The sequence below is a fragment of the Struthio camelus genome, chromosome 8 (assembly GCF_040807025.1).
Source record: "Struthio camelus isolate bStrCam1 chromosome 8, bStrCam1.hap1, whole genome shotgun sequence".
NCBI classification, from domain to species: Eukaryota; Metazoa; Chordata; class Aves; order Struthioniformes; family Struthionidae; genus Struthio; species Struthio camelus.
This window is the reverse complement of record NC_090949.1, coordinates 6,335,459-6,351,538: the sequence shown is the minus strand read 5'-3', so window position 1 is coordinate 6,351,538 and position 16,080 is coordinate 6,335,459. Positions and strand designations below refer to the sequence as shown.

Below are 16,080 nucleotides of genomic sequence, written 5' to 3'. Positions count from 1 at the left end.
TGAAGTCTGTTTGTGAATCGTAATTAGGGTAAGCAGTTATTTTGCAGTTTTCCTAAGTCTCCAGTGGAGCTTGTAAGGGCTATGTATCCCCATTCAAGTTGTCAGGGTAATGCTAACATCTTTATAGGAGTGGAGTTCTAGTGGTCTGAGCCCACGTGACTGCTACTTTCCTCCAACCATAAATACTCCTCCTACACACTATATAGAGTCTTTTATGCTGTACCAGTGTGCTCTCAGTTCTCCTTCCTCTTTTCCCCTGCCCAGGTTGCACCTCTTTGCACATGCAGATTTTTCCGGTTCTGTTTTTCCCTTGAGAATAGACTACCACCGTAGTAGTTTCATAACACTGCAGAAGTGCCCATTAAAACTGGGTTGAGACCTCCACGCCCAGAGCTGAATATTTTTCTTCCCCAGTTTAAAGGAATGACCTGCACTTTATGTCTGTGCCTTAGATTACAGCAGCCACCTTCATGTATGAAGAACAAAGCCAATACTGTCTGTTTCTCCATAATTATATAGTGCATGTCATTGTGTAGGAAGTCCTGCCCTGTCTTTGAAGTAAAATGGTTAAATTCCATACGTTTGAGTCACTGAGTTGCATTCCTGCTACAAGGGCATACATCTAAAGTACTAAAGTGTCAGTGGTAATCTCCCCTTAGTAGGACCAACAGTCACACTACCAGTAGCATGAAGTCCATTATAAATAATCTCTGCAACATTCACAGTACATAATTTTCAAAAGCTTCACTCAAGATATTCACAGTAAGAACACTTGTATTAACTTTTTCTCAGCCAGGGAAGGTCGTAAGCAGATCTAGGAAACACCTAAACTTGAAGTAAACTTTTATGGGCTAGAGCCACCTTCATACCTAGTTATTTGAATTGCAGTAAGGCTAAACTGGTGAAAAATTGTCAAAAGAAAAGCTTTTTCCCCTACTACCATGCTCCTTCCTTACCAGCACTGGTTCTCATGTAGCCCTGTGGTGAGCCAGTCCAGGGAGCTAAACCAGCAGAAAACTCGGAAGTGCTCATTTGGTTTCCTGAACCAGTGTCCTGCAAAGCAGATGGATGTGTGGGAAGCAGCAAAGGAGGCAGCTGGGAGCAGGGAAAGAACCACCTTTCTGGCAGCAGCTGCTTGCTAGATTCACTTAGCCACATGGTCAGCCTGCACCCTCAAAACCTTGAACTGATTCAGTGGTTTTGTCTGTTGTGCTTTTAACAAGGCTTTCCTAAATCGGGTTTAAGATTACAAAAAAATCCAGTAAACTATGCACAGACACTTAGCATTGCATCTCTTTAGCAAGATTGCCATCTGAAACAAGCCCCTTAAATCTGTCCTTTTAGAGTCTCTGAAACTCAGAAGTGAGTAAACTCGGATGCTTAAAGAGTCAAAGGCCAGTATCTCTTTGTAAGAGGTTACTTGCCCAGCCCGAGTTTCTAAGAATAGGGACACCTCTCACCTGCTTGAAGGTTTTTTTTATTTGTTTTTTTTAAAGTGTGCTTGTTGAGTTCTTGGCCTTAATAGCTTCCTACAGTGCTACACACGTATGCCTTTCCTTAAAGGCTGACTATAATCAAGTGCTCATAAACAACGTCCCTTCACTGCTCTGAATTGGTGTGCCCCTGACAGCTAAAGGAAAAGACTGGCTGTCCTTCAAGCTGAACTAGGTGTGATTTTTAAGTTTGATAAACTTAATAATAAAATGATAAATATAATGATAAAATTGATAAATGGATTACTTCACCAATTTTTCTGCCAAGAATTTCTCAGTTCTGTGAACAAATTTGTTAGTCTAGTTTCTCTAGTAATTAGGATTTAAGTTTTTACATTGGTGGCTTTGCTTTTTGCTGCATTTTAATTAGGTCCAATTGTCAATGTAGAAGTTTGACTGAACAGTCACATTTGACGTTAGTGATAAAGACATACCAGCCTAGATTAGTCAGTCCTTTTTGAGGACTGATTCTGTTTGGTGTATTTGATCAGCACAACTCTATGTTTGTCATTACTCAGCTTTTCCAGCTTCGGAAGCTGAGGTGTGACCCTGTCTATTTGTTTAGAATGATTGGTCTTTTTATTGAAAGAGAACATTTCAGACTATAGGCAGGTCTCTCCGTGATATTCATCACGCTCTCCTCTTTGGATTTCAGAGTCAGATTTGCGTGCTGTTAGTCTTTACGGGTGCTTCAGCGGCTTCTCATTTTCTGGTTCAAGGTGATGTATTGTTCTTTATGAAAGCATGACCTTAAGGGGTGTTTCCCCAGAATCTCTGCTGCTGCTTCATGCAAGAGCTGACCTAGCATGTAGGAGCTCAGATGTGCTAGGTGCTTCCAGGGTTTAAATTTCAGCTCTTGGTTCAGTTCCTCAGGGACTGACCATGCAGGCTTTATACAAGTTTAACATTATGCTTTTATGGTTTACTTCAGCTAGCAAGAGATTTAGATCTCAAAACAATATGTCCGTATAAGCATCTTTCTCTGCCTCACTTCCTTCACCATTTTTGGTAGCTTTGGCCATCTGCTCAGTTCTGTAACCTACCCAGGAAGTTGTTTCTAATCACCTCATGCAGTGTGTGGTTGTATTGGCTTTGAGTGCTGAAAGTGGCTGGAAAGCAACTGGAAGACTGTTTCTGGCAATGATGTAGACAAGCAGGAAACACGTCAGTAATTCTAAAGACGCTAATTTTCAACTACTACTTGGCTTCCTATCTTAAAAAGTCTTTCTAAACTCAAAGACCCACTGTAAGCCTACATGGTGCAGCAAGCTTTCGATCTGAAGATAACTGTATCTGCTTCTGGACGCGCCATTTGCTTGCTGAATAGCAATTCTTCAGCTGAAGAATTGCCCACCTTGCACTCTACCTCAAGGATACTTTGTGCGGCTCCTTTTTCAAAAAGCTTTGCAAGTTCGGAAGTCACAGCAGCATGGAATTCTAATAAAGAAGTGCCCTAAAAGAAGGGTTTTTAGGTTGATAATGCAGTGGCATTTCAAGAAGCTAGCAGTAATTGAGTGTCTTTCGGTAACACTAAATAAAATGTCTTCACAAAGATAAGACTGAGAAGCACTTGGTTGGAAGCAGTATCTACACAGGATGGGAAATGTTCCACTTCAGCCACTGCATCGAGGAGAGCTATAGTTATTTTGAAAACATTTAAATACACACTTGTCATAGGTAAATGCTGTAAGTAGAAGAATTGTAGCTGGAATTAGCTACCAAAAGGCAGAATTGTTTTAATTTTTAATATCTGGACAAGACAGAATTCTGTCCCTCCACTTTAAGAGGCTAAGTCAGAACTGAGTGTAAGTTCACCATATTTTCAAATACTCACATATCTGGTTTGGAATAGGTTTGTACAGAAGAGGATCAAGAGGTAGAATGATTTTGTGAGAAGCATTTGCAGCGTTGCCTGTTGTCTTGGAATTTCAGATTTCAAGATAGCACCTGGTATGCTGGTGCCAGTGCAGTGGTGAACCCTGGGCCCAAAGGAAGCACTTAGCATGGCTGGTTCCTGAAGGGATACAATACAGCCCAGTGTAATCCAGACAGTCAGCTGTCCTGACCACCTATATAGACCAGCAACAACTGGGAATGTTTTTCTATGGAGAGGGAGGAAGGAGGAATGAGGTGGAACACTGACAAATTAGGAGAAAGTCTCAAGTTAAGAAGGTAAAGGGACCTCCTTGGCCTCTCAGACCAGAAGATGAGGGGGCACTGCAAGCAAGTTCCCTTCTGGATGTCACAAAATTAGACCCTGTTGGCCTCAAGCTCAGTTAAATTTACATCTCAAAACATCACTCCTCAATTAAGAAGCAGTTTTACATATCTCCCCCAAAGTTAGTTGTGTGGCACAACTGGCAAACATCTTGCCTCGAGTCTGTGAGTGCAGTTAATTAAGCTTTGTTGTCAGAGATCTATTTTCTAGTTTTGATTAAGTCATATTGCACTACATTAATTTTCCCATTCTTTGCAGCAAATGCAAATATCACTTCTCTTATGGGCTGTAAGTACTCCTATGACCTATATAAATGGTTTGATGATTTCTGTTCTTTGTATGACTTGTAAAAAGTCATGTTTTATGTTTTGTTCATGCACTTCATGGATCAGCAATAACTTGAAACAGCTGGAATGGTAGTTTCTGAATATTTCTTCTTGTCACTGCTGCCCTTACGGCTGATGTAAAATGTGTCTGTGCCACAAGAGGCAGGGTGGTATTGATTTGCCCTCCTAGGTCAGGTTGTAGCTCTTGATGCTTTGTACTCCTTGTCTCTGTAGGAAAGCATGTTACCTTCCATAGTAAACTCCACAGAAACATATGTTGTAGATGGATGCAATTTAAAAGCTAATCTTTGCTTTACAGAGCAAGAGGAAATGAACTGCTGAGTGAGCAGCAGTGTTAGACCTCCCAGTGGGAATTTCCAGCCCTTTCCCTCTTCCTTACTCCCTTGGAATATATATAGTAAATAGAGTAAATTAAGCATTGGGGGAGGAGGCACCCAAAGGCAGAAGTAGCAATAGAGGCTGGAATAGCCTTCAATTAAAAACAGCCGACAATATATCGACCAATCCTCTGGGCACCCCGGTCATACCACCACAAATGCTGGCCGCAGTAGAGATGTCTCAGACAGCTACGCCAGTATTAAGTGGGAGGAAGGTTCCTTAAATAACTAGCAACAGGTCTTATTCCCTGACTGTGTCAGCATTGAGTATTTGTTCCACCCTCAGAACAGGAAATATTGGTGAAGTAATTGTGTGGCCAACAAGTGTCAAAATGAAATCTTTTTTTGCTGCTCCTAGTTGTTGGATCTGTTTTAGAAGGAAGTGGACCCTATTCCTGTAATTCTGCTTTTCTGTTCAAAAACCTCTAAGCAACAGATGAAAATCTAAACAAAAGAGGAATAGATTTGGTTAAAATTGGGGAGAATAGCACTGTCTAGTGAACTTTATCAGTGTAGTAATCCAAAAGAACACTTGTCTGTTATTTTCTCAAAGTCTCGGCATTTGAAGGAACTAAAGCAGCATTAATCCCTTCCTCTCTCTTCATTAATCTTAGCATACTTGTAAATCAGTGTATATAATCTTGTCTTGAAAAGCCTGCCTTCCTGTTACAAAATAGCCTACTTTGTCTCCTCTCATTCTGGGTGGTGAATAGACGGTCCTGTGGTCCCAATTCAAATAAAATAGGTTTTAGTGAGGATCACCTCAAAGTTTCTACAATCCTAGATGAATCCTTACAACTGTTCTCCTCTTCCATATTTCTCTAGTACAAGGAGGGAATGTTTTCAGTGTTACAGAAGAACAATTTACATTAGTGTGCAGGTGAGCACTACAAGCTGGCAAAAGATCTTGCTCTTGTGGGGATTTGTCTTTTGACAAATTATTAGATAAATATGCAATTTCTGACTACATTCTTTCTGATCCATAGACAAATAATAAATATCATATTGTCCTGTAAACAGCTCTACACTTCATGCATGAAAATTCAGATTGTCATCTTCTGTGTCTTCTTGCTAGCCTCAACTAGCTAATTAAGTATTTTCTATGTAGTTTCTGCTTTTTGAAAAAGCAGTCCTTAACCCAGTCGGATCTGGGCGGCTTTTTCTGGGGAATTAAGTCACTCCCTTCCCCAGTGTTGTATCTTTGTTACTTTTCTTCACGGCTTTGAAACAAAATGAGTAGAAAACTTATCTACAGGATGTTTCTGCTTTGTTTGTATTCAGGCACACTCAGGTTTCCCATCTCCTTCTATGTCTCCCTAGAACCAATTACACCTCCTTTAACCGTCGTCTTCTTCAAGCAGTTTCCTTTACAAAGTCATTTGTCTTAATTTTTCTGCTCCTCACCACAGAGATAGCATATCTGATAACTTAACCAGGTCATACACTGCACTAAGCACTGATTATAGTATGTTACTTGCTGGAACGGCAGTCATGTTTTTGCTTTGAGAAGAGGTGCTGGAGGTGGAGCAGCTATCAAATAGGAAGTTGAATAGAAAGATTTTCATATATAGTTTTCATATTCCTAACTTTTTTTTCCTCAACTCGCCTGTTTTCTCCTTAAAAGCTGTTATTAGGCTACGACAAATGATGTGGAAAGGCAGAAACTGAATAGCAAGGTGGTCAAGTTGCTGATAATGTCAAGCTGTTCGAGACAGTAGAGACAAAGGTTGACTGAAGAACTGCAGGAGGATCTTGCAGTATTGAGCGACTGGTTGAGGAAATGGTATGAAATTCAATGTAAATATGTGGAAGGGGATACCCCGAGAAAAATAGTTCCAGCTTTACAAATGAGATGCTGAGCTCTCAGCTGACTGCTAGTACAACAGAACAGGAGTTGTAAGACAGTGGCATGAAGATATCCCCATGTTCAATTGTAGTCCAAAAAGCAGAATGTTAGGAATAAAGAAAAAAATTAGTTATGCAGCTGTACAAATCCATTGTACAGCTATGGGTTGAATACTGTATATAATTCTGATCTCTTCACCTGAAGCAGTGTACGTTAGAACTAGAAAAAACTCAAAGGAAGACCACTTAAAGATGACCGAAGGCAAATAACTTCCCTATCAGAATGCCCGAGACTAAAGCTCTTCAGCCTGGCTGAGGTGGGAAATACGATAAAGGCCTGTAAAATCCTGGGTGGCAGAGAAAGCGTAAAGAGGTACTGAGTGTTTAGCATCTGCCGCTGTAAAGACTACCTGGCATTGAACCAAGCTAGCAGAAGTCATGTTGAAAACAAATGAGAGCTGGTTCTTCATCATGCAACGTGTAGTTGAGCTGTTGATGACATTGCAGCAGGATATTGTTTATGGGACAAGTTTAGTTTGCATTACTTCAGCCAGCAACTGGACAAAGTAATGGAAGAAACCTGTTAAGAAGGTTAAATACAAAAACGCCAGCTCTGGCTCATAAAGTCCCTCGGATGCAATATACCGGAGGCTTGGAAAGTTATTCTGGAATACTTTCATTACCCTTTTCCCCAGCCATCTTCTCTTGGCAATATGAAGGCAGGATATGGGGCTATATGTGTCCCAGTATGGCTGTTCTTACGCAATTGAAGAATCCCAGTTGTCAGCTGGAGACTTGCTGTTGTTGACATGCTTAAGCATTCTAACGAATCTGAGAGCAGGGCTTGTTTTTCCTATCTTCCTTTCTTCAAATATTCCGTTATTTTGATGTGAATAATACTTTTCCTGTAATCAAGAAGTATCACCGCTTCCTAAAAAGTCTCAGTGCCTACTAACTTTACAATAAATACTACCTTTGGAGTAGTGGACTATGTAAAACACATTTGTATCTTAGCTGCTTAAAATTCCCTCAAGTTGAATATACTTGCTAGTCTTGTCTTATCTTACTTATTTCTTAACACTGTTTATTATTCTGTCAAAAAATCTGATTGCTACTGAGTAATAACCATCACTGACCTACCACACTCTAAGCACTGTCATTCCAGGTTGACTTAACTTATTCATAATCCTTGTCTTTTCATTTACTGTTACCCTTCTTTGTAGTAACACTGACTTGTATTAATACATCAACAATCCAAACAGTGACTTTTTTTAAGCTTTAATTATTTTAGAACATGAATATTGAACTTGTTGAGTCTTATTACAGACGCTTTGCTTCAAAGCTGTGTTAATTTTGCCATAACCCAGAAAGGGGATTTTCTGAGTATGTTACTTCAGTGAGTACATTGTTGTCTCAGTACTGGACTCAGACACATGAGGACTGAACGCTGCTGCTAGTAGATTTGCAAAAACAAATGTAGTGACAGCCTGAAACAGCAAAGCTGTCCAAGCTGAGTGAGGAATTCTTCCTGCCAAGGCAGGGGTTTGTGTTACCCTGGTTATTTAGCAGCTGTTGGAAAGGGGCAGTGAATGGAGTCCCTTGTCTGCTCCACGGAGCCAATTAGAAGTGTCTGGGTTTAGCCAAGGGGAAGTGGCACAGCAGCCAGTAACTAAGTATAGCATGATGGATGTGTTTCTCTGACTTCATATATGCATATTCACACTGCCCCATGCAAAAGTGGATCAGCCCATAGGGCTGAGGAGGAGCAGACAACAAACTCCTTCAAACAGGACTAAGCTGGATGTCAGATTTTGTGGATCTAACCAGAATTCATATTTTAAGAATTCTCCCTTGGTTCTGAAGCCAACACAGCGTGTGATCTTTGGGCAAGTATTCATGCTAAAGCTGGGCTTTTCTTGGATAAAAGGAAACACTGGTTTATTTTCTAAGACAATTGTGTCTCGAGGAGGCAAGATCACAAGAGCCCTTAGTCAGATGAAGTAAATTTAACAAAGGAAAAGTCTCCGTTGTTCAAGAGAAGAAAATGGCTATGGACAACGGCTTGAACAGCATATTGGTTGCTGACAAGTGAGGGTGACAGTTTTTTGGTTTATTTTTAGCTAGAGTTTTTTTTTTTTTAAATAGAAGTACTTCAGGCTGTGTAGCTTTGACAGTTGCTGCATATTCAGTGTGGGTGGATGGAACTGAGAAGTCGCATCTGTGCTCACAAGCATTTTGGGATTGCGTTAAAAAATTAAACTCATTAAACTCATGTACTGGAAACTGAAGCTGTATCAGCTCACCTGGGGAGCTCTGCCCACCGAACATCCTCCAAAAGGTAAGCAGTAGTGTTTCCTGTCCAAGGCACTTGCAAAAATCATTACATGGGCCTCAGGTCATGACGTCAACTCAAATTTGGGCTGTTTGACTTTCTTTGACTCCTGAGATTAGAAATCAGTGAATTAGATTCTACTCCTCCTTCCAAGTTTTCTGCTCTAACTAGAAAGGCTAGAAATAAATTTTAAAAAGCCAGCTGAGAAACAGATTAACGTGGTCATTGTTCCAGGCACTGAGTCTACAGAGAGTACCTAATAATGTAGCACTTCTAGTAAGAGTTAATTATGTCACTTGGAAAGCAACTTGTACATGTATGCCATGTTAACTCAAAGATGTGATCAATTACTGCTTTATGTCTGCAAAATAACCTCTTACCAGCTAGATTGTGCTTGAATAGATATTCCTAGCTTGCTTAGGGCTTGATTGGGCCATGATTTTTCAAGTAGTCTTTGTGCAAGAGCTCTCACTGCACACGTTTGTCTTCCTCATTTCCCTACCTCCCTTTAACACTATGTAAGGAAATAGCTAATCATTTCATTTGCTTAGAGGTAGACAATATCTTGACTTTGAGCTAACCAGTATTAATGACTTCTCAGGAATTCTGTTGGAGTAAAGTGTCATCCACACTAAGCAGCTTCTTTCCCACAGTACTGATTAAAAAAACTGAATGACTTGCTGTGAGCTGTCACAATGTTTGGCCATCCCACCTTTCCTGGAGAAGGACAGGGTGATCTAATCCTCCTTACCCTTCACACTGCAGATGTTTACTGGAACCTACCGCAACTGAGGAAGAATGTCAAATAGACTTTTGATCTACATGTATGCAGTTTCCCAGTTATCTTTGAAATCCTTGTGTCCCTTTGTAGCACTCCTTTCCCTAAAATTGTCATTGTGGAAGTAGTTACTGTCCACTATAGGCAGGATTCGGCGGAACCAAGATCGGAACTTCCTCACCTCTGTACTCAATGGAAAGAGGTATGTAACAGAGCATCTAAAGCTGATGGTCTCTCTGCTTATTTCTAAATACCAACAATTGCAAAGCCGTCTAGCTTTATAGTAGCTGAACAAATCCTTAGCAATTAAGGTAGCAGACATTTTGATGCAGTATTCAGGGTTTTTTAAAATAGGTAATATTTCTAGCTTTTGTATATTATTTTAATTGTGTTAAATAATTTTTCTACCACTGCAGGAAAGCATTTTTTCCATTACCTGTTGTGCTGTTGGCTTGTACTTCTTCACTCAAAGTACATTCAAAGAAGTCAGAATGGTACTTTGAGTTACATCATTTTGCTAGCTGCCTTTGTTCCATCAAGTCTCTTTTCCAAAGTTTTGAGGTAAAGAAATGTATGCAATGAGAGCTTGTCTATCGAGTTAGAAGCTTTTGTCCTGAAGATGATCAGCGCTTGATCTACTTTGAAATATTTGGTAGCACTGCTTCTCAGGAGAGAATTTCAAAGTTCAGTAGCTTATAGCCCATATAGTTGAAGTTATCTATGCGCCTTGGATTCAGCAAGGAGTGAACAAACTTTTTGAAATGAGTACTTTGGAGCTTAAGCTTGATTTATTTCATTCTGGATTTTGTACCAAAAAAGTATTTTCTCCTGGAAAGAAAATATTTCTATTCTTTCTTTTCAAGAAGGAATTTGGAGAAATTATGAATTGTTGCATTAGGTAGACATTGGGGACAAACGGCACATGTATGTCAGTGGCATCTGAACAAGGGAACAGGCTAAGGACACCTCTAAACATTTGCTAGCATTACAAAAGGGAAAGAATGATTGGAACCAGTGAAAAGGTGACAATTCCTTCGTTCATCTTCTAGGAGCTTGGCGGGGGAAGGGGTTTGTTTTGTTTTGTAATCTTGTATAACTAACATCATATAAAATTCAGGCGGAGACACAGACAAGGTGTTGAATTTTCCACACACTGGTATAGCTAGTTGAGATCAATCTGTGACTCGACTTCCACTCCTTCCTTCCATTTAAACTTCAGTGACACCAAAAACCCAAATCTTGTCTTCACTTGTTTTTGCCTAGCTTGATTTAAAATCCGTGCCTTCTAGATAAAGACCCACCACCATGAAATGACTAGAGGGAAGTACCTCATGCAGCAGTTTCCTAGGTTTCAGAATAAACCTATTCTGAAGAGAAGAGCTCTAGGGAGAGCTTTTAGGTTCTTCTCCTAGTTTACTCTCCCTAACTTTTATTAACCTTTTTTATTTCAGAAATATTCTGATAATTGAGGCAAGAAGGTGCTCTCACTTTGGCTTGACACTTTTTTTGTATGGTGTGGGCTGTTCATGATGCAATTTTGTCGTTGACTCTGAAATCTCCTCCCATTCTGTCTCTCCCAGGCTGGGACCATAAATAGAAACCTGTTCCTCACCCATCTTAAATTCTTGGCTTGGAGCTGTATTTCTTGGCTTTATTCAGTGGGCTGTTTACAATCCTTAAACCTTGCACCGCTCTGTGGGAGGCCCAAAGACTAACTGCAGATCTGTGCTTAGCTCAAGCAAACCACTTTATTAAGAGTCTGGTTGCTTGCAGGAGAGGAACACCTAGGAATGGCATTTAGTTAGGTTGCCTGTATTTTACCAAAGCCATATGTGAGTTTTCTGAAAGCTTTTAATCTGATGTTTTTCATGGCCATATGTGTGTCAGCAAAGAGACTAGGTGGTCCCTTTAGGTAAGGGCTCAAGTCTGTTAACAGGGTAAAGAAAGTTCATAGTTCTGCCTCTATGATACCACATTATTAGCAGCAACTTGCCCTGTTCAGCATTGGTTAGCTTTTTAGTAGGGAGTAAGTTTGCCTTGAGTACTTTTGGTTAGTAGGAAGTGCTGGGACTTGGCTTCAGCAACAAAGCTACTGTAGAACTTGATACTATTCCAGTCATGTCAGCAAAATAGGAAACTCACTGCTGTGTTATCAATTTTGTTTCCTCGTATTCATTAAGACAGAAATCCTCCCGCTAACAAGCTGATTGAAGTTCTTGAAGTCTAGTGTGTGAACCGATGTACGTTTTGAAGATGCAGTGGAAAATGCCAGTTGTACTAACAATTAGTTACTTGACTGTCTGCTTCTTGCGCTTTAAGTTGACTAATGCCTATTCTTTGGTAATCTTAAAAACAAGCACATGAAATAAGTCTACACATCAATATAAATATCCATGCTGCTATGTCATATTTAGTTAAAAACCCAAAGTGAAAATAAAGTGTAAGATGTGGCACGTGCAGGAATCTTTGCAGCCTTGTATTCAAGTATCCCTTTGTAAATAAGAGGCCTGTAAAAAGCCAGACGATAGACCCCTGTACATACACCCTATGTTTTTTGGTGTAAAATGCTAATTATTCTGAATTGAGACTGTATGCAATAACCAGTATTTACCCTATAGCCCTTCCTTTGTCCCTCTCCCTTCCTTTGCCAAGCCAGCCACTTTGGCTTATTGCCAGCACCACCAAATCCTTTTCAGAGCTGTATTTCTATTTACACATTCTTTTGCTTAAGAGACATCTACGGTTGGTTCATAAATTCAAAGTATAGCAATTTTTAGAAGCTCCCCGAGCTGTAGATTTCAGAATACTGTAGTCAGCAAGATTTCAGATATTTACATTTAACTTTTTCCCACCGCTGGATGAACTAGAGAAATTTTTCCAAATGGAAGATTTCAACTGTACAGGAAGGGTAAATGGTGTCAGGAAACTGCTTGGAACAGTACCACAGGAAACAATTTTACGAGTTAGGAAGAGCTGCTGTGCCTAAGAGGCGAGTTCTTCCACAGAGGAAGCCGAGTGTACTGGAATTGAGAGTTTATATTGTGCCCTTACTGTAAAGGGAATAGGAACAGGAGGTTTATTGTGGGGGATGCAGGTGTCGTGGTGATGGGCAAAAGGGATAGTTAACTCTCTAGAAAAATTGCGAGAGAAATACTGCTTATCTAAAAATTAGGAAAAAAGGCTGGATTTTTTTTTTATTCTGCCTGGGTGCATTTGACAGGGACTTACAAACAGCTACATGCTGCGAAGTGCAGGGACACAGCTATAGCAGTGAGAAACACATTGAGAAGCACAGCTGGAGCGTTACAGGGACAGCATTGCTGTTTTACTGCCAAGGAAACTTGGGAGGATAGGCAAAATGTTGCTCACAGCCACCCATTAGGCTTTCGTTGAGAAGGCTCTTTAGATAGAGGCTAAATGTAATAGGTTCAATAGATACATTTGCAAGTTGCATTTTTAACCAAACCTAGCTTGCTGCTAATCCTTCTTTGTTCCAGAGATACTGGTTACTCATCTCTTGTATTTTAACTAGTAAGTAAATAAGTTATTTGCTTCTTAAACTGTTACCGTTAAGACTAATTTATTAACAAATCCATATGTAGCTTGCCAGTTCTTGATTCCATTTCAGACCCAGCTCAGAAGCTTGTTTGTCCCAAGCCTCATCCACATTTTTCTCAGGCTATGCTGTCTTTCTTATAAATTCTGTTTATTCTTTGTGTATTAATAGAGATACTAAGGCTAACTCAATTACCAGTGCAATTAAGAATATTCAGTGTCCCTAAGAGGGAAGGAAGCAGTAAACTGTGAGAGAGACAAAATAACAGGAAAAAGATGAAACCTAGGAAGCTTGTAAGTAAAGGCACATTGGTCTCTAAGAAGTAGCCTGCTGCAGGGCTCACTAAAGCTTCATTTTGGAGGAGCAGGAGAGAAGGTGGCTCAGTCATCAGAACTTCAGGAGGACAATGGCAAGTGAGGATCCTAAGATATTTTCTTTGTCTGGTTATTTTTTCCACTTACATTAGGTGAATGCAGGGGGGATAAAGTGCAGCACGGGCCATGTAGGGAAAAATAACTCCTTGTCACCAGTTACCAGGGTGTCCACAGATTTATCTAGTCGGTTTTCCATTCCATGACTTTACAAAACACAAGACTTTGGAGCAAGCCAGGTCACTCATTTCTTACCTTTAGTCTGTTTTGACTCCTTATCACTCAGTAGTCCAGCTGCTTTTCTCACTGAACAGCAGTTTCTTAGGCTTAGAAATGCTGCTTTTCTTGATGTGCTGCAACATCCTCTTCCCCTCCACAGAAGACCAAACCACTTGCTCCCCTTTGCCTGCCCCCTTTTATACCCCTTGGCAGGCTCTCCAAGCTCCCAGGTGTGAGCCATCCATGGTGATCACTTATTCTTTAACTCTTCCTCGCCCATGTGTTGAGAGGAGTCTCTCCTGCTACAAATCATACAAGCTTTGCTAGAAAACTGAGGCTTTTCATCAAGCAAACCTTAGTGTTTTTGAGGGGTAATTTGATAGTGTTCTTTCAGAGAGCTGACCTGAATCTTACTCAAACAGCAAATTTGCAGCTCAGAAGGGGTTTATTGTACTGTCCTTGCTTTCTGTTTCTTTCTGAAATCCTAAAATATTCCAGAGATTTTCCTCCTTTAGTGCTTGTGCACCTCTTAGACTTTTATTTTCTTTAATGTTAGTTTCCTTTTGATTCATGTAAATAGTGCTCCAGCGATGGTATGTGGAGTGGAAAGTGAATCAATCTGGGCAGTCCCCTTAATGGATGATCTGTTTTGTAATTTGTACAAAGGAATTTCTCCAAGGAAACTGCTTGCTTTCTTCCAAACACTGTTGCCTAACTCTAACGGAACGAAACCGTCTGTCTTTATAGCTCGTCTCAATATTGTTTCAACTTGCACTCCGGTCCCCACATCCTCCGCTTGTGCGGAGTTCCCTGGGAAGCTCCACCTTTGTTTCCAACTAATAACCCAATAATCCGCAGCTTGATTTTCCTCGTTTCTCCTTCGCCCTCTCGGCAGCGCTTGCTTTCTCATTGGCCGCCAGTCTGGTGAGCAGCGACTGCGCGCAGGGGGTGGCGTTTGTGCCGGGAGCGGCAGTCCGAGGCGTCTCGTGGCGAGCAGCCTCTTTGGCTTGCTGTGAAGCCCAGCATGATCATGGGGACGGTCCTGCTCCAGTCCAGCAGCTATGGCAACGAGGAGGGCAGGCTGCTCAGCTGCCTTGCTGCTGAAGCCTCTAAGCCTGGTGTGTCGGGGCTCGCAGGTATGATGCTCGGGGGTGGGGGGGGGGGTGTTATGCCGTGCCATCCCTTTCCTGTATTACTCTGGGTGCTTAAAGGAGGACATGGGTCTTTTCAAGTCTCTTTTTGTCTTGTAGTACAAGACCAGCCAAGGAAGGGTGAGACCGTTGGCTTGTGGCCAGATTTGAGGATTATTGAAATGTTTTATTTTTATGAGCAGTTACACAGCTAGTATTTCAGAAAAGCAGACCACTTCAACGCTTGATGTGATTCTAAAACTTAAGACTTTAGTGTGTACTAGACTGTCCTCCTGTTGGCTCTTGGACCCGTGAGGTTGGTAACTGTACCCCTGGCGGCACGAGTAGGGAACGTAACATGCCCTGTGTGCTGGCTGAATAGGAAAAGCATTCATGTCCGGAAAGAAGCATATTGTATTGTGGGAATAAAGAAAAGGAAGGAGACGGATGAAGCATAACCTCCTTGCTTGATCATGTATTACTTGTACAATACACCAGGATGTAAGCTTTCTGTTGTGTAGGAAATGAAAGTAGTAATATACAATTTATGGTTAGGCTTTAAAAAGAGCTGATATAAAACAGAACTTTCCAGCTCACTTCCTTACCCTGGGTGTGAACAGAGCTTCGCTCAGAGGGATGTTTGTGACTGATACATTTTGGTTATGTGAATGTTTCCTTAATGAGGTCTATGCAGTGATCATATGTAACTAGTCTTTCTTAGCCTTCCTTACATATTGGAGTGTTTAGATCCCAAACCCTGTTCAACAGCATAGGTTATTACATAATAATGGGTGCTTTTAGGCTCTGGTAAATCCCCACTTTGATAATAGACATTGCGTAAACCTTGCAGTTATCTGTCTGAGTCACTCTAAAAATGAGAGTGAAGTTAGTGAGATGTGAGCCCTTAAGAGTATTTGATTTTTTAGGTAAGCACTGTAGCTAAGTGATTAAAAGTCCTCATCAAACATTAACGCCTTTTGGCTTTTTCTGATACGTAACGTGGATGTTGGGAACCTGTGTCACCCTCCCAGGCGTTCCCAAGGAAGCGGTAGTAGTCCCACATCTGCTTTGAATCCTTGCTGGCAGCTCAGCATAGCACCACAAAGGGTTAATACGGGCAGTGCTGTTCAGTGCTAAGCAGCAGGTGGCATTTCTGCCAGCTTTGCCTTGGCTAAAGCGCCCGCTGCTGCCGGGCACAGCATGGGCCAGGCTTAGCTGGCTGCGGGGCTTGCTGCGGCGCCTCTCTAGCTGGGCCGGTGCTAGGCTGCTTCAGGCTTACCCGTTGAGTACGTGGGGACTGAACGCTTAACCGTGCTCTCTGGTAGCTCAGGTAAGGGTTGGCTGCTCAGCTCTCGCTTGATGAAGAAACTGAAGACAATACATGCTGACTGTAAAATAAAACAAATGCGTGTAT

At 41.2% G+C, this 16,080-nt stretch overlaps 1 protein-coding gene across 5 annotated transcripts in view; it reads left to right on the top strand.

Annotated features, from left to right (window-relative positions):
- Positions 1 to 16,080, top strand: part of ABL2 (ABL proto-oncogene 2, non-receptor tyrosine kinase) — a 51,416-nt gene that overhangs the window by 15,543 nt on the left and 19,793 nt on the right. Inside the window, exon 1 of one of the 5 annotated variants that reach the window (XM_068951786.1) lies at positions 14,123 to 14,672. The exons of 3 other annotated variants lie outside the window; for them this stretch is intronic. In XM_068951786.1, the coding sequence (XP_068807887.1) occupies positions 14,561 to 14,672 (112 nt within the window). In that variant the 5' untranslated portion in view covers positions 14,123 to 14,560. Of the gene's footprint in view, positions 1 to 14,122; positions 14,673 to 16,080 lie in introns of those variants that run through there. One more of the 5 variants, XM_068951789.1, reaches the window with a different exon arrangement.